This window comes from Myotis lucifugus, unplaced genomic scaffold (assembly GCF_000147115.1).
Source record: "Myotis lucifugus unplaced genomic scaffold, Myoluc2.0 scaffold_255, whole genome shotgun sequence".
In the NCBI taxonomy this organism is placed as follows: domain Eukaryota; kingdom Metazoa; phylum Chordata; class Mammalia; order Chiroptera; family Vespertilionidae; genus Myotis; species Myotis lucifugus.
Genome location: NW_005871303.1, coordinates 74,883 through 96,905, shown reverse-complemented (window position 1 = coordinate 96,905; position 22,023 = coordinate 74,883). Strand labels below are relative to the sequence as shown.

At 50.0% G+C, this 22,023-nt stretch overlaps 1 protein-coding gene across 1 annotated transcript in view; it reads right to left on the bottom strand.

Moving 5' to 3' along the window:
- MGMT (O-6-methylguanine-DNA methyltransferase) overlaps nt 1-19,432 on the bottom strand; it is a 121,154-nt gene extending 101,722 nt beyond the window's left edge. The window contains exon 1 of the mRNA XM_023762650.1: nt 19,301-19,432. Coding sequence (XP_023618418.1) covers nt 19,301-19,425 — 125 coding nt within the window. The 5' untranslated portion in view covers nt 19,426-19,432. The remainder of the gene's footprint in view (nt 1-19,300) is intronic.
- Nucleotides 19,433-22,023: the final 2,591 nt, after the last annotated feature.

Below are 22,023 nucleotides of genomic sequence, written 5' to 3'. Positions count from 1 at the left end.
CTGCCACCACCGTCAGCGCATGGGGCTGCCTTTGGAGTGGAGTGAACACGCATCTCCTTTCTGGGGCGGGGGGGGCGGGGGTCCTTCCATTTCTCTTTACCAAGTTATTCCCTCCCCAGGGCCACGCCACCCTCCACGTGCCCCCACAGGCTGTGCTTTGTTTGAATATTGTCACTGGCCTTCCTGTCATTAATAACCAGAGTCCAGATTGTACCCGCATCAAAGGTTCTGAGTAGGAACAAAGGACCTTTATGTTCCTCTGTCTTCTTAACTAAGATTTTGTTTGGAAAAGAAATCCGTCAAACACCCGTCTCCATGGCTTCTGATGGTGGGGCTGTGAGTCTCCCACACCCCGGCCTCCATCGGGGGTGCCAGGTGGCCGCCTGTGACAGCTCACGGGCTGTGGGAGGGGCCCAGTACCCGGGCGGACCAGCATCTCCTGCCAAGGTGACCTCACGCCCGGGGGGCCTCGGGGCATGGACCTGCAGAGTCTATTTTCAAGCCAAGTTATTTTGTGAAATATTGTAACAAACCGATCAAAACTGGTGAAAGCTGATGAAGTGAAATAAAAAGACTGCGGTGAAAATTATTTTAGTGCAACGTAATGAGTTCTGTTTTTCATATCTGGCAGATATTACCCACTAAATCTAATCTGCAATGCGGGGAATTATGCCATTTTTTATGATTTGTTTAATTTTGACTGAAAAAAATTGACTATTCATCGATTCTTGACCTGCGAGTACTGAGGGGAAAATTTAGTTAATAAGAATTTTCATGAGGTGTAAATTTAAATGTATGAGGACTCTGCCCATTCTGTAACACTACAGACATCAATTTAAAAACTCCGGAAGCGCCCGAGGGCCTGGCTGCGGAGCAGGAGGCGCGGCCGGGAGGGCTGTTCGCGGTAGACACGGCCGTGTATGAAGAGCAGGGACGCGTTTAGGCCTCTCTGGTCCCTGATCATCAGCGGCCGCATGTCATCAGGATGCTCCTTGGCCCTCATCTGTTTCCTACGCGATGGCGTCCCTGCACCCAGAGTAACAAGTGCCTGGGGCGCGGCCAGGCCGCCAGCGCGCAGTGCACCCTCAGAAAGTTTTCTCCGGGTCCCCCTTTCCGCGCTCCAAGAGGGCTTCGAGGAAGTCAGGAAAAATGAAGGGTCCTCATATTGAAGTTGGAAAATAGGAGTGAGTGACATTCTTTACACACCTCCACCGTCAACATTTCTAATCAAATCACCCAGCCTTCTGACTTCTTAAATGATCCAGGCAGTATTTCCTGTAATAAACACCCCGGCGTCTAACGAGAGGCCCTCCGGCAACTTCAAATGTATGAATTCATTACACGGAGCAGCCGATCTGCGGGGCAGGGCTGCCTGCCGCCCGGGCTCCTAACTTCACACGGCCTGGGTGTTTCATGAAAAATGTTCCACGTTCTGTTTACAACGCCTCGCTGCTGTTTGAAGTATTGTACGCGCCTGTAGTACATGAGATGGGGCCGCATAATGGAGGCAAAATCAAGGAGGCAATCTTTCATTTTGTTCCTGTATGAAAAATTCAAAAGACGGAAAACTCACCCAGAGAAATTTTGCAAGCATATTATTTCCCAATGTTTCGATCAATTTGTCTGTCAAGCATGCTGAGAGGTGGAAGGGGCCAGCAAAAGCAATTTAGCTTGTGAGGTCCAGAGCAGAAGTGTTTTAGGGAACCTTGTCACATGTTATTTCTTTATATATTAGAGCCGCCGCGTGTTTTATTTGCTGGTCATATTATGAAGAGAAATTGATATCAATCATCTAGGTGAGCTGTGAGTATCTGATAGAAATATGACACTTGCATCTATGCATCAGAGCAACATAGAAATTAACCTCTTAATGCACGCGAGGGCCGGGAGCGTGACAGCGGGCCCTCGGGTTCGAGTTTCCCTTTGAACAACCCACCGTGCATTTTAATTGATTGTACCCAAGTGACACTCGGCGGAAGCATCTTGCATATGAACATTGCTGACCCTCCCGGGCTGTAATTAAGCTATAATCTTCCCACGGTAAGTACATCTGGGATTGACAAACCTACCCAAACCCTGCTTCCAATCAAAATGCTGACACGTCGAGCTCAAAAGGTTCGCCATCACTGGGATAGAGCGTCGGCCTGCGGACTGAGGGGTCCCAGGTTCGATTCCAGTCAAGGGCATGTACCTTGGTTGCGGGCACATCCCCAGTAGGGGGTGTGCAGGAGGCAGCTGATCCATGTCTCTCTCTTTGATGTTTCTAACTCTCTATCCCTCTCCCTTCCTCTCTGTAAAAAATCAATAAAATATATATTTTTTTAAAAAGGTGCCGATATGGAAGGTTTAAATAAAAGGCTTTCATCTAGCTTCCGGTGAAATATTTGCTTGGGGTTTAAGAACAAATTATGTTAGAGATAGTTACTTCTAAGAGGAACATACGATTTCAGGGAAACTTTGTTGTGGGAAGCCTATAATTCTATGGTTACTGTGTGTACTCCTAACACTTCCCTCAAATCTTCGATGAACACATTAAGGTTATTTTTCAGAAAAGATATAATTCAAGGAAATTATCTTCAATCAGTTGGTTTACAAAGAAAACCCTCAGTTTAAATGTAATTGGTCGCGTCAGTCTGAATCTTCCTCACGTAGCAGCCTGACTTGGAAGGACTGGGTGTCTTCTGGGTGGTTGGCTGCTACTCACACATCATTCTCCTTGTGAGCTTCCTATTTCTTTCCAGTTTCTCGGAAATTACAATTAAGTCTGATAGTCGAGCAGGCTGGAAACTCACTATACAATGGGTACTGGTGAGTGGAAAGAAACTGTAACAAGGTCAGTCAGAAATGTTTCCAGTTAGTGCAGATCCTGGGTTGTGTTTGTATGGAAAATGTCTTGAAAGACAATTGCCAATTAACTGTGAAAATTTGGGATAGAGACTGCCATCTAATAGCTGTTAAACAGCATGATTGTGAAGATAGCTGGGTTTTTCTTTCAATGACTAGCTCATATTTTAGTGTGTGTGTGTGTGTGTGTGTGTAAATGATAAACCAACATGTGTCTTAATCCCCTATTAATATATGTTCAGATTCTTTCTCGTACCTTTTTTTTTTTTTTTTTGTCCTTGTGCTGTTTGGAGCTATTTCAGGCAGCATTGTGACTATCTTTATAGATACCTTTCTGTACTTGTGCAACTCTACATAGAATAAATTCTGAGAAGTAGGATTAAAAATTTAGGTGCTTTCAAATTGTCCTTGTTATTTAAAAATTTTATTATAATTGAGACTGAACATCTTCCTTTATGTTTACTGATCATTTGTGCTTTTTAAGTCAAATGCATGTGTTTTTTTTCTATTGGATAATGTCTTATTTGTAAGAACTTTTTGCATATTAAAGATGGTCATTCCTATTTTGACTTTTGTCCATGGAACATTTTTAAGAAAAAATTTTATGTAGTCAGATTTTATAATAGTCTGTTTTAAGCTGATAACAATTTAACTCCATTTTCAAACCTGGCTTCTAGTTGTCTATAAACTCTTCTACTCCATTGATCATTTTTCTGAGAAATTTTAGAAAACTTTAGCTAAAGATGATCCCTGGGGGTGCGACGGGTGCTACCCTAACACGTGTTTGTAAACACGGTTCCTGTTGGTCCATTATCGTAAACCTCAATAGATCAGTATTTTTCATACTATTTTTTTTCCTTAACAATTTTAGAACCTAAGGTTTTGTAGCTATCTGAAAGCCAGTTTTCCCTACTATTAGGCTCAGCCTCTTACATCCATGACTCTCATTCCCAGAAGGCAGTTGGTGCGTCAGGAGGCAGGCTGTGGGAAGCACCGGATGAGCCCTGATCCCTGCAGCTGCCCCGCAGCCTGTGGCCTTGGCACGTCCCATGGCCTCTGCTCTGCTGTTCCCACCTGTGGCCACGCATAACGGGCAGACACGCGGGGTTGTCACGCGTGGAAATGAGTGTGTAGATTGCCTTTCGCGTAAAAGAAGCTTATAGAAGGGAAGCCACCTCTTCCCAGTTGTATCGGTTTTACTACCAATAATTGCATGTCTCTTTGGGGTTCACTCCGGAAAGTGTGCCTCTTAGTGAGATCATGCTTAAGGCTATGAGATCATGCTACCAACTGTACAGTGCTGTTGACGTGGGTCACTGGTGACTTTGGGAACATTACAACACTGAAACAGGTAACCTTCACAAACTGTACATATATTAGAAAGGATAAGTGTGTTCGGAATGACGGAAATGCTAATCTGTTAGCATGATTAGGATGGCTTACATATCTTAGTGATATCTGCATTAAATTAAAACAAAAAATTAAGATTTGTCTTTTTAAAGACAAATGCATTTTCCAAAATGGAAAAAAGCCATAGCCATTGTCTTGGATTCTTGTGTATGTGGCCCCAATTTGAATATTCAAATGGGCTCGCCCTGAGCGCGTGTTAAACAGAGCTGGTCCTCATGAGCTGCTCCTTCCACGTGGGCTCAAGGCGCTGTGCTTGCCTGCGCCTGGCAGGCCCCGCAGGCCGGTGGGCGAGGGGCGGGCTCAGCTGTAGACTTTTCTTGGATCCTGGGACGTCAGGTAGAACTCTGAGCGTGTCCTCTCCTGGTGGAGAGCCTCGAGGGTGTTTTTCTCCTGCTTCGCACCCGCGTGAGCCGGGATCGTCTGAGCTCCCAAGGCATGTAAGAGTGTGGAAGGACCCCTCACTAACGCACACTTTTGTCAGGCAGCTCAGATGAGGCGGCATTAGCTCAGGAGCACGGCTCTGTTTTAAAGGGGGTGGCACACAGGGGCTCTGGCCGGTACTGTGTTTCTTCGTTCACGTGTGAGAAGCCCTCCTTCTCTGGGTGGCACTTCTTCTCGGGCAATCTTGTCGGTTGGAGCTGAGGGTACAAGCTCTGGAGCCTCCTAGACACCATCCCACATGCTCACTCTGTGAGTTGGGGAATGTTAACCTATGTGTTTGGGTTTTTAAAAAATATATAAAATAGGACAAATAATCCTTCCTCCACAGGGTCACAGGGGTCTGTCAGAAGTAAAGCGGAGGCAGCTGGCACCTCTCAGCCCTGTGCCCGGGCCTGGAGGGGGCGCTCTGCACACCTGCCTTTGGAGGCAGAGGGGGAGCAGTTCTGGGAGGAGACCGTCCCTGGGAAGGCCAACAGGTGGCATTGCCGGGACTGACGCCCCCTTTTTCTGGAAAGCACACAAACCTCCTGTGCATTTGGGTCCAGGCAGGTTCTTCTGTCCAGAGGCAGCTGTGTCCTTTCGAGAGAGGGGGGCACGGATCCTGGCTCGAGGCAGTGTCCGCGAGAGCCGCGGCCCTGTGGTCCCCCCGGATGTGCAGGTCCCAGAGTGTGTGCGAGACGGTGCTGAGTTCATCCCCTGCTGCTGGGGACAGGAGGGACGCGAGAGGAGGCTGAAGAGCAAGATGTGGTCGCCCAGGCCCCAGCCTGCACATCCCAACAGCCTTCGGGGCCATGGCTCATCGCAGGGCGTCGCTGCACTGCAGGGGTGACACCTGGTCACCCCCGCCCTCAGCCTTCAGAGCCACATTCTGCAGACGAGTCCACTCCTCATGCTTCAGCTGCTCCTCGCATACCCAGTGCTCAGGCCAGCTGGCATCATGGGCCCCTGCATAAGCCCGAGTGCGGAGGTTGCTCTGCTGATGAAGGAACCGAGGACAGCAGCAGGCGAGGTTCTGGCCTCCTGCGGAGCACGTGCTGGGGGAGCCTGGCACCTCTGGGCGCAGTGGGGCTGAGCCCAGGACAGCCTGTGGGCCGGGAAGCAGCTCGGCACCGACCCTCCTCCTGTTTGCATCCTCGCGAGCACCGAGCAGCGCCTGTGCACACACCACCTGCCGGGCGTTGGCCTGCGTCTAACAGGCCGCCTTAGAAATAGGATTCTTACCTGCATCTCTTTTGCTAACGTGACTTTTAAACACCGAAGTGTTTGCTTTGTAAAATGTTCCTTTTCAGCACGACCTCTGCTCGGTATCTAGGTGTTAACTTTTAGAAGGAATTGCACACTTTTCCAGGCGATAAAGTCAATCTTAAAAAAAAAAATGATTTGTCGGCGGAGCTGGGAGGAGAAAAGGGGTTAGGAGGTGGACTGTGAAACAGGTGATGTCACCCCGCGGTAACGCCCTCCCCTTGTTGCTGCCTTTGGACCTGCTCCCTCCTGGCAGCTCTCCTTCCCCAAATAAAGCTCGTTGACATTAAGGCACCAGCGTGTTCTTGGCCTGCGTGGCCCGGGGGCCCCCACACCTGCCCCAACCTGACCAGCCCATTATGGCCACTCCACCGACTGCATATCGACTGCAGGGACTGCTGGCTGAAAAGAGAATGATTTCTTTTTATGAGGAATGATGTTTATGACTGAAAACAGAGCTAAAAACATGAGAATATTGACCACGGTTTTGAGAGGTGCTTGCACTGCATCACTTGATGCCCCTAAATATCGGCGTTCTCCCATCTTCCCTGGAAGACAGATGCCGGCACCGAAGACAAACGAGCTGCAGGGAGAATATCCTGCCTCTCTCTGGGGCGTCTCCTGCCGCAGCCACAGGAGAGGGCTGCGTGGCTTCCTCCAGGAAGCCGCCCACGTGGCACATGGTGGGCGGGGCTCCTGCAGAACTGCCTGGGGTGCACTTGATTTAACTCCCAGTAATAAGTTAAATTAGCATCTGATGGAAATGCAAACAGCTAAACACTTAGCCAATCTAACAGCAAACAATTATTCTGAAATCAATATAAAAATAAAGACAGTAAAAGACCCATTATCATCTGAGGACTGAATTCATTGCTTTTAGAGGCAATCTTTTGGGGTTCCATGGAAATTTATTACGGGACGAGTGAAGCTAATTATTTGCCCCTCGAATGTTGTTGTAAGGCAGGGACTTGGCTTCCGTTTTCCGTGACTTTCACACTTACTTTGGATGGAGTCTGGTCTGTTGCTCTTGGGTAGTTCAGGGCGGGAGGGACAGAAGCGGACTCTACGCACTGAGCAAGGCTGGCCTTCGGACAGGTGGCCACCCGGGTCCCAGTTCTGGTCCTGTCCCTCCCTCTCTATTTTCTGACATCTGGCAGCACCCCTCTTTCTGAAGCGGGGCCCGTGTTGGGCGTGTGTAGCGGCTGTTTGGATGGCCTTTGGGTGAGGATGTCTCTGTCCACTGCTCACCTGTCGGAGCTGCCTGCACTTTCCTTCTATTCCCAGCTCCTCCTCCTCCCAGGCCGATGGGAGGGCCCTCTATCCCTCACTGAAGGCCATGGGCAGGTCCTTGAAACCTGTCCAGCCAATGACTCTGGCTTGTGCGGCGGAGCTGGGAGGGGAAGAGGGGCTCGGTGGCGTGTCTGAGTGTCAGGTGCACAGGAGAGGACATGGGATGCTGACCAGCACCACGCAGCCGGAGCCGGCGGGACAAGCTCGAGGCCTGGCGTGCGATGGAGCCTGAACTCTGGTGCAGAGCGGGAGTGACCGTGGGCAGGAGCTGGTGAGGGCGGGGCACACAGCACCTTCAGAGAGGCGGGGAGGGCGGCTCTCTCAGGGGGTGGACAGCGCGGGGCCAGGGGTTCTTGCAGACAGACCACCAGAGACCTTTCTTTGGTCCTGAGAGGATGGTGTGGCCCGGAAGCTGGCCGGATGGAGCAGGGGTAGCTGGCCGGCCCGTCGGAGACTTCAGCTGCCAGCACATAAAAAGCAGATTTCACACTTAAAAAGCACTCCTGGCTTCTTCATCTGCATCTCCTTTTGCATGAGGACATAGAACGTATTATTTTTGTAATGTCATACTTTTCTTAGATCTATTTTCCACATTCCCACGTAAGGTATGCAGCTCAGTGGTTTTAATACACTCACAGAGTTGTACATCCATCGCCACAATCTAATTTTAGAACATGTCAACACTCCTAAAAGGACCCCTATTTCTATTAGTGGTCATTCCTGCCCCTGCTCCTGCTCCTCCTGCGGGCCAAGCTCTGGTCTATTTCTATCTCTATAAGTTTGGCTGTTCTGGACACGTCACATAAACTGAGTCACAGTATTGGGCCTGCTGTGTCGGCTTCATTCACTTAGCATAATGTCTGGAGGGTTCCGGGTGGAGCAGCGTGGAGTAAGACTCATGCCTGTGAACAGCTTCCATCCTGAGCACAGACCATGCTGCTCTGTCTCCTCAGGGGCCGCTGCGCCTCTGGACTGTCTTTGGCTCTTGTGAACCATGCCGCTGCGAATGTAGTTTTGTGCAGACACGTGTTTTCATGTCTTTTGGTTGCATACCTGGGAGGGGAATTGCAGGGTCCCATGGGAGTTCCGTGTGTATCATCTTGCTGACCCTCCTAACAGTTTCCCAAAGCAGCTGCACCGCGTTACGTTCCTGCCAGCATGTGTGAGGGTCCCGTTTCCGCACGTACTCCCCACCGCTCGGTAATGTCTTTTTTACTTCAGCCATCACCATTTGTGGGAAATGATATTTCAGTGTGGAAAACAGAGGCAAAGAATGAAACTGGGAATGGCAAGCGAGGGTTTTTTCCCCCAAACGTGGCTACTTGTTGGGCCACAGGGGGCACACTTGGTAAGCTATTTCTCTTTTCAGAAAACAGAATTTTAGAGTGACAAATGACATAAGTGCACGCATGGAAAGTGTGCACTTAATAAAATCTGACACGTGTAAGACCACAATCAAAACAACATTTCCATTGCCCCCTCTTACAACCTTGTAACCCCTCCTCCCGCTCCCTGCTCTCCATTCTTGTTCCTGTGATGAGGTTATGCGTTGGTTTGAATTTTCTGAAATATCATGAAGGACTGTCTGTGATTCCATCCTTTCCATGCAGTTTTATACCTTTTCAAATGGAGTTGTGGTGGGTCCGAACTCCTCCGGCCTATGTGTGTGGTTGCACAGGTCAGCTGTCCACTGTGTGCGCACACAGTCTGTCATCCATCCGATGGACATTGTGCGTTTCCCTGTTGGGGCTGTGACAAATAAGGCCACTAGTTGTAAAGGCTTTTATTTCACCAGGTGGGTCACATCGTCAGCAGATGCTTCACATCATCACAAATTGCCAAAGGCTTTCCACAGTGGCTGCTCCATTTGGCTTTCCCACCAGTGGTGCGGGGGGAGTTCGTTTCTGAACATCCTCCTTTCCCTTTGGGGTCATTTTCCATCTACCCGTAGGGCTTTAAGGTTTACTGTGATGGGGGTCTATTGTGATAAGGTCTTCTAGATCTTGCCGTCTTAAAGGTTAGCTTAATATTAGAAAGGTTTTTGGGTGTTTTTTTTCTGTGCTTAAGATTTTAAGGTGACAGTATTTTTTATATAAAAGGTCTTGTTCCACTGTCCCCTGACTTGCATTGTTTTTTATCAAAAATCGGCTGTCGTCCTTAATTTTCTTAGTATATTGCAACCCCCTGCTCTTGGCTGTTTTTAAGATTTTCTTTATCATTGGTTTTGAACAACTTGACTGTTTCATGCTTTTGTGTAGGTCTGTTCGTGTTTCTTGGACTTGGGTTTCATTGAGTTTGGTTTAGTGGGTTTATAGTTTTTATCAAATTTAAAAAATGTTTGACCACAGTTTTTAAAATCTTTTTCTTCTTCCTCAGAACCTCCAATTACACACATATTTGGCTGCTTTAAGTTACCCCAAAGTTCTCAAATATTTTGGGATATTAAAAATTGTTATTTTCCTTGAGTTCAGATAGTTTCTGTTGTGTTCTCAAGCTCACTACCCTTTTCATCTGCACTGTAATCCGCTGTTAGTTCTAACCAGTGCATTTGTCTTCTCAGACATTACAATTCTGATCTCCACCAGTGCCATCTGTCATTTTTATAGCTCACACTTCTCCACTTACCTTTTTGACATGTGGAATACAGTTGTACTGTCTTTTAATATCCTCATGTGCTGATTTTAACATCTGTGTCAGTTTGGGGCTGGTTTTGATTGATCTTCCCCCTCACTGTGGCTCATCTTTTCCTCCTTTTATGCCTCTCTGATAAATCTCAGTTGGATGCTGTATGTGTGAATTTTGCCTGGTTGACTGTTGGATACCTGTGTGTGTGTGTGTGTGTGTGTGTGTGTGTGTGTTTAATAAACATTGTTTAGCTTTTTGTTATGAAATGCAGGTAGGCCACATGAAAAGTTTGATCTTTTGGGGTTCTGCTCCTAAAGCCAGAACTAGAGTCTCCGTTCGTCTGGGGCTAATTATTCTTCACAGAGGCCAGTCGTGCTCGGACTCGACCTCGTGTCCTGAGCGCTGCGGTGTCCCTCCCCCCGGCGTGTTTCCTCTCCCATCTGGTGACCTGGTCGGGTGCCTGCTCCACTTTACGTGGTTCTGCTTGTTAGCATTCTGAGGGAATGGGAGGGGCATCTGCCCACCTCTGGCACCCACTCTGTGCACCTCTCTTCCTGTACCGTCTCTTCTGTAAGTTCACCCACTCTGACTCCACAGACTGTGGGCTCCATCCCCTCCACCAGGAGTCCTCTGGCTCTGCCTGGCTTCCTTCTCCTTTGCCACAACCTTGCACAGCAAGAGTTCTACTAGGAAGACTGTCCCTACCCCAAACATTGGAAACATCCACTCGACAAAGAAGCCACCCGGCCGCCCCCACCGGCGTCTCTGAATACCCACCCATAGAAGTCACAGTTTGGCCAACTTGCACCTCATTCCCAAACAACCCTTCCAACCACCATTGTTTTCAGACACTTTCTGACTGCACGCCCCTCTTGTCTGAGCCAAGCACCCTGCAGATGTGCACCCTGCTTCCCTCAGCCGACAGAAGTGAGGCAGGACCCCCTCTCCGAACCTGTTAAAGTGCACACCCTGCACCAACACAATCCTCACAAGGGGACCTCTTTTCTAATCAAGTCAAGACTGTGCTTGCTGGGACAAGGTTCACAGCATTCCGAGTGCCAGCGGCTGGGGCTAGGAATCCTTAAATGCTCGTATACCCTTCTTGCTGGGTCTTAAATGCTGATACTACAATTTTTATGGAAAATTTCCAGCCCCTGAGTTTTTTCATTGGACTGTGAATGGTAAATGACACACTTTTCTAAGTTTACGTTCTTTTTCTTGGCTAGATCCACAAAAATAAGATTCCTACTTTCTCGCCTCTGCCAGCAATTCCATGGGCAGAAACTATTCATTGCAACATAGAAATAGTCTTATTTGTCTCTGATATAGATTCACAAAATAGAGAGAAAAAGTTGCTCACACTGGATCCGGTCGCTTTGTTAAAATTTAAATAAATGCTGAGTTAGCCATCTAATGAATCAAAATCTCAAACACAAGTTTTCAATCCATGTAGAAATATATGGGTTCCAGGTCATTTTCAGGGGAAAATTTATACAGATACATGTCAGTTTACCAAATGTGCTAGAAGCAATTAAACTGTGAAGTGAACCGTATTTCATATTAAATTTATTTTGTATAGAAAAGATGTGTTTCCAAGTAAGAACAAGACAGCAGGCCAAGGTAAGCCTTTAGGTGGGAGGGGTCCACATTACTAGGCCTGTGTGGGCTCACGGCTGCTCCATCATCTGTCCCACGAACAAATCCCACGCCCTGGGTCGGACCTTCTCACAGCACCGCATTCTGCGACACCATCCAGGTGACCAGTGAGGTCAGACGAGCTCCCGAATAATACTGAGGCCTTGTTGGCCTTTGTCACAGTGTTGACATTTCTGAAGATGGTGCTGAGGTCCCGGGGAAACTGCTGCCCTTGACCATGGATCAAGGCTGTGGAAACAAACCATACCAGCGGTCACTGCGCTCTTCACCCGGACACGTTTACGGCGGGGCAGGTTTCCTTTAAGAATGGCTGTCGAAGCAGTAAACATTGCTAATTGTATAATGTCTGGACCCTGAGTACCCCTCTCTCTCTCCTATTTCCTCTCTCCCTCCCCCCCTTCTCTCTCTCTCTCTCTCTCTCTCTCTCTCTCTCTCTACACACACACACACACACACTGAGTGGCCAGATTATTATGACCACCCCATCAGTACTTCATTGACACTTCCAAAAATACTGAATATTGAAAACTTCCTAAGCAAATACTCTCCAGGTTTTATTACTATTATTATTTGCATAACTAATTCACTTCATTGTACTGATGGGGTGGTCATAATAATCTGGCCACTGAGAGAGAGAGAGAGAGAGAGAGAGAGAGAGAGAGAGAAAACATATATATACATATATATTTATGTATATATATGTATACACACACACATATGTATTTCAGAGAGGAAAGAAAAGGGAGAGATAAACACATCAATGATGAGAGAGAATCATTGATCAGCTGCCTCCTGCATGCCCCCTACTGGGGATCGAGCCCACAACCTGGGCATGTGCCCTGACCCAGGAATCAAATCATGACGTCCTGGTTCATGGTCAACACTCAACCACTGAACCACAGCGGTCGGGCCTGAGTACCTCTCTTTTTCAACATGTGCCCAGGGCACTTCTGCTGTGTTCCCAGATAGGCTGCTTTCTCCTGCCTGAGCACTGAGGACGGAGCTGCCTGCTGAAGTAGCTGCTGTCTTCATGGGAACCATGTTTACTGCCGAAATTATCTGACCGGCCCTCTGTTGGCTCAGACTTGAGTTTCTGGTGCAAGTTTTCTCGAAAGTGAACAAAGTGAGCCTCCATTTCAAGAGAATAGCTGATGGTCCCCAGCTTACGGCAGCTCGCACGACTTTCCGGCTGTAGACGGTGAGAGGGCGATGTGCATCCCACAGAGGCTGCCGCTGGGCTCCGACGTTCGGTGGCTTCAGTGTGTTCATGTGTTTTCAACGTAGAGCATTTCGTTTACAGTAACCCCACCTAAGTCGAGGGGCGTCTGTATTTGTTGCCAAGAAGAGATGATGCAATCTGAGCTTTTAAGTGAAAATTTGAATTTGGAAAAACTATGTACCAGAGCTTTTACTAGTAATATTTAACAGATTGTCTACCCATTTAAGCATTGTATTGACTAATGTGGATTTTGATAATATACTATGGAAATATAAATATTTGGAAGTTTTGCATATAGCTCCGTGAACTATTATTTGGCAAATGACTGGTGGATAGTGTTATAAAATTACTAGAGGCCCAGTGCACGAGAATTCATGTACTGGAGGGGGGGTCCCTCAGCCAGGTCCCCTCTCACAGTCCAGGACCCCTCAGGGGATGTCAGCCTGCCTGCTTAGGCCCGGACCCCCCCTCCCCCCAGGGAAACAGGGAAGCAGTAAAGTAGCTGCCGAGGAGCCCTCATGTCCAGAGAAGAGGCCAGGAGCTGTGCGGCCATGCACGGCTGACTTTTGTTTGTAGAAAACCACACAACTTCACGCCTAGTTGTGGCACCATGACTCCATGGCTACGCAGTTCTCTCCTGTGGGCGCAGGACCAATGGGCCAAACAACCAGAGGCGGGCTTATCGTCGGCTGTTTCCTGCAGCCACAGGCAGCATGGATGACCCGAGTTATTAACACGGAGGCCACCCGGGCACACACGCTGCTCCCTTTACTTTACCACCAGCCGACAGCAGAGACCTTGGGGCTGCACCAACCACCCTGCAGGCCCCTTGTGGCACCGTGAGCCCCCGACCCTTCCCATCCCGGGAACGAGGGCTATTCCAGGAAGCATCCTGGCTTCCCGCGTTGTCTCTTTAGCCCTCAACCTGAGAAACAAGGCCATAGTCTGGCTTCCAAGGGAACTGCTGTCCATGTTCCGAGCAAAGCATTTGCACAACTGAGTCATCAACACCAGAAGTCAGGGAGGAGCCCAGGCACGAGACCTTATCCTCTACTCAGAACACGGCGGGGGCCCGGGACTGCGACACCTCAGGGATTGGGAGCCAGGAGCCCGGGGGTGGGGGGGGGGGGCAAGAACAGGGGTCCCAGGCTCCTGGCATTCAAGCCCTTGTTTTAAAAAACAGGCGATTTCCATAAAGCCAGAGAGCTTGGCAAGATTTTCCTACAAAAACATGCTTATTTGACTCAAGAGACCTCCTTAAGGAACACTCTGTAAAGTAAAATAATTACATTTTTTAAGCACATACACCACCAATCGTTACTTGGAGCCGCTGAGAGCAGCAGTGAGACCAGCCCGGCCGCTGCGGGGGACAGTCCCCAGCGACTGAGGGTGTTATTGTTGCAGGAGTTTCGAGTGTTTGTGCTTCAGGGGTCCCTCTCCTCCTGAAAAGATCAATTATAATAAAGCGCGGCGAGTGTCTGTACCAAAACATCCCGATCTGCCGGAGAGAACGAATCTGCGAGGTTCCCGGGAAGCTCCTGAGGACACGTGGGCCCTCAGGAACCGCCTGGAGCGGGAATGCCCTGCACACGGGTCCGGGCAGGGGCAGAGCCGGGCTGTCGGGGGTCACGCAGGCTCTGGGCGTGCTCACGGCCCTGATGGTCCACGTGGCGGATGGGAAGATGACAGGAGAGAACAAAAGCACGAGGAAACCGTCGTCCCTGCCTGTTTAACCGACAGACCCAACTCGACTGCAGGAGCCTGCCCTCCCCCAGGAGACTCACGGACCTTCCCTCTCTCACTGGGCGATTCCTTTGGAACATCTGAAGGGAAACCCGCCAGGGCACCCAATGAGGCGGACGACCCCTTTCCCCTGCACTGACATGGAGTCCCAGAGGGTCCAGGTGCACCCAGCCGGCCAGCCACCCACGTCCTGGAGGAGGGTCAGGCCCAACCTCCTTGAATCTGAGCAACAGGTGGGGCGAATGAGCAGCCACCGCCTATGACTAGAGAGTAGAAAACAGGCTGCCTGCAATTTAGTCTCCCAAACTACGAAAAAGGTTTACAGTGGCGAGGTTACAATCTTCCAGTGCTGCATTCCTGTATTCTCCTAAGGTGGTTTACATGGAAAAAATAAACAACGAAGGTAAGCCTCTGACCCTGAGAGACGAAGCATGTGCCCTTCGTTCCGGCTTCCTGGCTCCAAAATTCCTACTGCTCTGTCCGCACCGTAGGTGTGCCCAGGGCGGGACAGGCCATCTCTCAAGCCATCAGATACTGTAATCAACTTAATGGGAAACTACAGTCCCAAGAGAGCACTAGAGAAATAAACATTCCACGGCCCTTCTCCTTCGATTTTAGACATTGCAGGACCATGACAAGGTCAAAGCCGTGTGGCCTCCTGGTGACGAGGCGGAGAAAGCAGCCTGGCTCTGGCAAGCAGCCAGCCACTCCTGGACATGACGTTGTTAATGGGAACTTGATGTTGACAGGAAGTTATAAAATTGAGACTGTTACACTGCTTTCCAAACCGATATTCTTCACTCAAATATTTCTAGGGAAGGAAAGGAGAGTAATTTATACAAAAAAAAAAAGAAAGAAAAAGAAAAAGAAACCACTGTATGAAGCTGTATATACAGGGTAGGGCTAAAGGAGGTTTACAGTTGTTCGTATGGAAAATACAACAATTGATAAGTAATAATAAAAAATAAACTGTTTTCCATACTCATATCTGTAAACCTACTTTTGCCCACCTGTGCAGTCAGATGGCTAAGGTGGGAACAGGAGTCACACGTACGAACTGGAGAACAAGGATACTCACAGTCCCTGCGCCACCGTCATCAGCAGGGCTGGAGGACGTGGCCTTGGGGTGCATCGGCTCTACCTGCCCGAAGCCAAGTGAGGTGGGAAGGTCCCCTCCAGCGGGGGTAGGGCAGCACCCAGTTCTATCAGGCGGTCAGAAGCCTTTCTACACACACACACACACACACACACACACACACACGACCCAGATGGCATCAAAGGTGAATTTAGCCACAGCTTGAGGTTCTACCCAGGGCAATGAAAAAGCAGAAATAAAAGGCATCGTGATTCTCTATAAAGAAAATCTTAGGGAACCAGGGAAGCAATTCCTAGAACTAATAAGTGAATTTAGTAAGGCGGTAGAATATAAGATCAACATACAAAAGTCAATTGTTACATCCCAGCAGCAATAAAAGTAAAGTTTTAAAAGGATTTTGAATACCATCGATCATTCAGAAATCAGATTTATAAAGACAAGGCAGGATCTCTAAGCTGGACACCACACAACTGCTGAGAAAAATGAAAGAGAAACTAAACAAATGCAGAGATAAACTACAGTCATTAACTTCAAAATTAAAAAGGTGTCAACCCGCCCCAAACTGATATAGACTCAATGAGGTCCCAAGCAAAATACCAATATACTTTCCTTTTTTAAGAAATTGAAACCTTGATTGTAAAGGTAATATGGAAAATCAAGACACCTAAAAGCCAAAACAATCTTTTTTCCCCCTAAAATAAAGTTGGAGGACTCCCATTACCTTCATTCAAAGCATCAAGTCAACATGGTTCTGACGTAGAACAGATGAAGTGAGCACATGTACAAAACCGTCCCGACCCCTGACCCTCACATGTGTGGTCAATTGATTTTTGTCAAAGGCACCAAGACAATTCAAGGGAAAAGGAAAGTTGTTGTTTCCAACAAATAATGCTGAAACAACTAAATAACGATGTGGAAGAAGTCAACTGAGTACCTCACAACAAAGTAATTTGAGATATAGCTCATGTACCCAAATAAAAGGTTAAAATGATAAAGCTTTTAAAAATTGTTTATTTTATTTTTTCCATCACCATTTATCCTCCCATGCCCTCTTCCACCTCCACCCCAAAATCACCACACTGTGGGCCATGTCCATGAGTTCTCTCTTTCATTTATGTTTTTGCTCAATCCCTCCACAACCTCAACCTCTCCCCATCAGAGCTGATAAAGCTTTTAAAAGAGTTTATAGGAAAATGTATTGGTGAAATTACATTAGGCAAGATTTCTTAGAGACAAAACTTCTACCCATTAAAAGACTACTAGGAAATAAAACACAAGCCCCACCTGTGAGGAAATCATCACTATACATACATTTGATAAACATCCTGTAACCAGAACAAATCAATAAAAAACAAGATGACACCAATTAAAAATGGGCACAGGGCTGGCAGACCCCTCACAGTGAAAAGGCAGACATGGTGGATAAGGGGTTTAGATTAGGCCATCAGGCAAGTGCAAACTGAAACCCTGAGATCCCACTCCTTACCCACTGGAGCCTAAAACGTTAAGAACTAACACCAAGGGCTGGGGAGAGAGCACACCACCCCCACTTCACTCACGCCTAGGGGGGAAAGTAAAAGGTCTGACTTTGGGGAAAGTTCTAGCAATTTCTCATGAGGGTAAACACATTTGCCAGGCAATCCAGAAATTCCACACCTGGTCATTTACTCAAGAGAAATGAAAACACGTGTCCCGCAAGAGGCAGGGACCCGGATATTCACAGCAGTTTTACTCATAGCAGCTGAACATTGGACTCAAACGCTAACAGATTAGACAAACAAGCTGCGGGGTCCTCCACAGCAAACCCCTCAGCAATGACAGAGAACGAGCTACTCACGACACACAGACCCTGGAGAACCTCAACTCACTGCTGAGCCACACGGAAGACAACTCTATACGAAGCTTAAGAACCAGTCTGATGAGTCCCTGGGACATAAATCACAACACTGGACGCCAGGGAGGGGGACTGGATAAAAGGGAGCACAGGGAGCCTCTGGGAGTGTTTCCTGTCTTGACTGGGGTGGTGGGTACAGGGTTGTACATCACTGTATAAACTTGCTGTACACTTAAAAAATCCAAGGATTTTACTATGTAATTTTTATTGTTAATTCTGAGTATGCATACAGATTTTTATGCTATTCTTTAACTCTTCATGTCCCTCCCAAAGTTAACCATCTATATGTATGTCTGTGTAGATTTATATAAACCAGGCTTCTGGGTGTCCCCCAAAAACCTCTTTCCCAGTTCTTCCTTACACGCAGAAACCCTAATGTTAGCCAATACAGGACAACCCAGCAGGCCTTCCAGCTAGGTGTGATCACGTGACCGTTCTAGCCAACGAGATGAGAAAAACATCAGCTGACCCTCTGGCGAGGGAGGCGGGCGGTGTTCCTCTTCCCTGCTGCTGCCCGGAGTGAGTGGCAGGTGGTCCGAGGCTGGCCTGCAGCACCAGGACAGGGCCCACTGCCGAGAGGCGCAGAGCCCCCCCCCCCCCCCCGCCCCTCCTGTGAGCTGCCTGAGCCACAGCTGCACCTACTGAAGCCAGGATTGGAGGCCCGTGTCCCACGGCTGAACCTAATCTGAGCTTGATTCACAGAAACTCAAGATCCGTCCTATTCTGTGGTGCATGACGAGCATTCAACTCAACATGTCTTACAACGCTTTCTTTTTTTTCCTTCATCCCCAAATTTACTTTAAAGAGTGGTTTTCAAACAAACAAATTCAACGCAACCGAACATGCTAAGAGACACAATGGCATTTCCCCCTAGAAATTACTTGGTGCCTGTGATTTTCCCAACACGCCGCCAGCTGGCTGTCGGGAGCGGAGGAGCACATGGCTCAAAGGGGTGCCTAGTTCTGTCTTCAGAAAGTCTATCGATTGTAACAGGCGGCTCGACAGGGAAAGCTCGACAGCGCCGGCGAGGAGCGGTATTTATGACGGCCGGGTGCTCATTATGGCGGCCTCTGACAGGGCCCATTAGAGTCGATTTTTATGTTGCTTATGTATTTTCTTTATCTAATGTCCCTGGCATTGTGTTTATTAGCCAGTTGACAAACACCGGGCTTGCAAGTGGCTGGTTTTTCCTCTCCTGGCAGAAATAACGAGAACCGCCACTTTAACCCGACTCCACAATCAATGACAGAGGAAATCCAACGTTACATCTCAGAGCGGAACACTGAGGATGGCTCTCAATGTTTATGCTCTTGCAGTCAGAGAAACAGAGTGGAGATGGTCCACCAAGCGAGGGCAGCCCTGACCTCACGCTGCAAAGGGGGTTCCTGCCTCCTCCCCAGCTGCACTGAGAGGCCAAGGCGCGCCCGACTGGGCCAGTCCAGGAGGCTGGTGTGAAGCTCACCAGGCCCACTGACCTGGGAAGACGGGCCCCGACTTAAACGCCAAGATTGAGCAGGCACCTGCGTCACCCAGTTTCCAGAGAAATCCCACCTCGCGCGTGAAGAGTCAGCCTTCAATGGTCACAATCAAGCAACGCCTCTCACCAAACCCCTGGGAGCTGCTGACCCAAAGTATGTCCCTGGGCTTCATCAGAGGGGGGCTTCTAGGGTGTCCAGCACGGGAGCCGGTAATGAAGGACGCAGACGCCCACTTGGGCTAATTTCTGTGACTGTGCCCGTGGCTCCCACTACCCGTGGCCCAGGGAAACCAAGCAGGAACCACGCCGGTTCCTTCTGTCGCTGAGCCACCACCCAGAGGGTGTCCCGCGGGAGTCACTCACCCAGCGGCCGGCGGCGTCCCGCCCAGCAGGCTGATCCCGTGCAGGCCCTGCTCGCACCCGGAGATCCGGAGCTGCCCCACGGGGCTGGCCACCACTCTGTGCTTCACCTCGCAGGCCGCATCCATCCTCCGTCGGACCTAAGGAAACATTTGAAGCGGGTGAGAACGTGCGAGGGAGAGAGCGGGTCGCTCCTACAGCTCAATGGAAACCCGTGTTTAAGCGGGAAACATCTTCAAAGCTTCCCCCCGTGTTTGGAGTTTGGTCATACACTGTGTCATTCCTTCCATACAGTTACTTTGAGGACAGAACAGCCCCATCGTGGCCATCGGCAGCGCCCTCGCCTTTACTCCCCAGGTACTCCCCTCCTCCTCCCACTGCTGACGAGCACCGGAGGTGAGATGAGGCCCCTTTGGAAGAGCTCCTAAAACTGAGCTCCCCCTACTTTCCAAAAGCAATTAAACAATCACCCCAGTTCTCACCAATGAAAACCGCAGACAGACCACGGCACTCGGAATAAAGCGTGTGTACGAACAACGGATCACAGGGGCGGAGTGCGTCAGCCCGCACCTGCGCCGCCACCTGTGTCAGGAGGCGGTCGGGAGGCAGAGCCGTTGGAATGTAACTCGCAGGCTTTGCAAAGCTTCCAAATGTGCTTACATTGGAACAAATGTAAATGCACAAAAACATCCCTGATGCGTCCTCCAGGTCAGTGGTGGCAGATGTCGCCTTTGGTTGGCACAGCACAGGCTGAAAGGGAGCAGATTCACCAAGAGCAGCGAGAAGCCAGCAAGGGGTGGAGGCCGGTTGCTAGTTTATAAAAGTCCCTCTCACCCCAGGGAGCCAAGGAGTCGGTAACGCACGGGAGGGTGGAGGGGTGCGCACCTGGACCAGCCTGCCCGTCCTCCTCGCCGACTCCGCAACCAGCCCAGCGCCCATGTCCCTCCTCCTAAGCCCACGATTCCCACAGTTCCACCTCCCACCCAATCTCGCGAGATAAACTGGCCCAGCTGGGCCGCCCACCCATCAAGACCCGGTGGGCTCCTGACTAGCGCTGACTGCTCCCTCCCCATCTCCATCTCCACTTGGCTGTCCTGTAGGCACCTCAAGTGGCCTTGTCCCAAACGGTCACCTGCATGCATTCCTCCCATGTGGGGCATTTCAGAGAAGGCACCATCCATCCCTGCCCCGTCCGAAGCCGGGTTACCCAGGATCCTCCTTCCTGCACCAGCCTCACCTGCCCCGCAAGCCCGGCTCTCACATACATGCTGTCCTCCTCCAGGCCCCTCCTCCGTGCCTCCCACCTGCTCCCAGGTACATCTAGACCCTTGAAGAGGTCAAAGGCGTTCCCCCAACCACACCGTGTGTAAGCAATACCCTGAGATCCCATCCCAAGCCCCCAGGCTCCAGAGCCACCCTGTCCCATCCCCATTTTCTGTGCAAACCGACGGGGGTTTGAACCGGGTTCCTCCCCAGGTCCCATGGGAGCACAGGGGGTTTTGCTGGGAAACCTTCTCAATGTCCCTGAATGGCCCTCTTCTAGGCACCGCAGCCTGTGGGATAGACCAAGCTTCCGAGAGGGGCCTCCACCCTCCACTTCACCAGGCGGGTCAGGGGTCCCACCCACCACCTGTCACTGGCTCGGACCCACAGGGCTTTGCCCTGAAGGATAAAGGACACCTGACTCTCAGGGTTGGCACAGGGCTGGCCCGAACCTGTGTAGAGACCTGGCAGCTGGGAAGGACTTGGGGTTAGTTATCCCAGCCACAATCGACATTTAACCAATGGCCTTGGCCTTTGACCTTGTCACCGAGGGTGCTCTACCCTCTGCAGAATCTTATCCAACAGCCTCAAAAGCTGATCACTCTTCAAAAGCAGATGGCCACCCCTTCTCCCAGCCCCCTGAGGGCCTCCCCTCATTTTTTGGGGCCAGAACCAACAGCTGCCTCCCACCCCGCACATCTGGGGACATTTCCAATCCCCCTGAGCCACTGGCAGGTGCTGGGGCAGGGCATTTGCTACCACAAGTCAGGGTCCCACTGATGGCAGAAGCATCGCACATGTGTGCTGGACTGGACAGTCAGTGTGTCCACCACCCAGGCCAAGGGTCCAGGCCCCATTTTCCAGAGCAGGCTCCCAGAGGAGTGCTCCGAGGAAGGATTCCGGGGCCCAGGGAGCAGCTGGACACGCCACCCGTCCTGGGAACACTCAGCCTGCACATTAGCATGTTAAAGCTCGGAGCAGTCTTGCAGCAAAACCAGCTCATGTGTGTTTACATAGTCTTGTGAGTGGGCTCCCCACAACCCGGCCTCCCACCGGGGTCCCGCTCAGAAGCACTGGCCCCGACAGGCCCAAGGCTGTTTCCCAGCAGATCCAGGCCCAGGAGACCTGGCTCAGGCCCCAGATCTGGAGCCTGAGCCCACGAGCCACGAGCCCCCTCTCGGGCAGGGCTCCCCGTGGCAGGCTCCAGAAGCTGAGACGGGCTAATTTAAGCACAAAAGCAATTACGGAAAGGCTGTTCCATAACTCAGAACTTCTGGGAAGGCTGGAGAAGCCGCTCAGAAAACTGTAGGAACCGAGGCTGGCCTCAGTCCAGCGCAGCCAAGACCGGGCCTCAGGAAACATCTGCGGGGACAGCCAGGGACTGTAGGCATGCAGCTGCCGCTGTTGCCACCGTTGCCCCTGGAAACAGGATGTTGCAGCCACCGTCAATTCCCTGCTGCCCG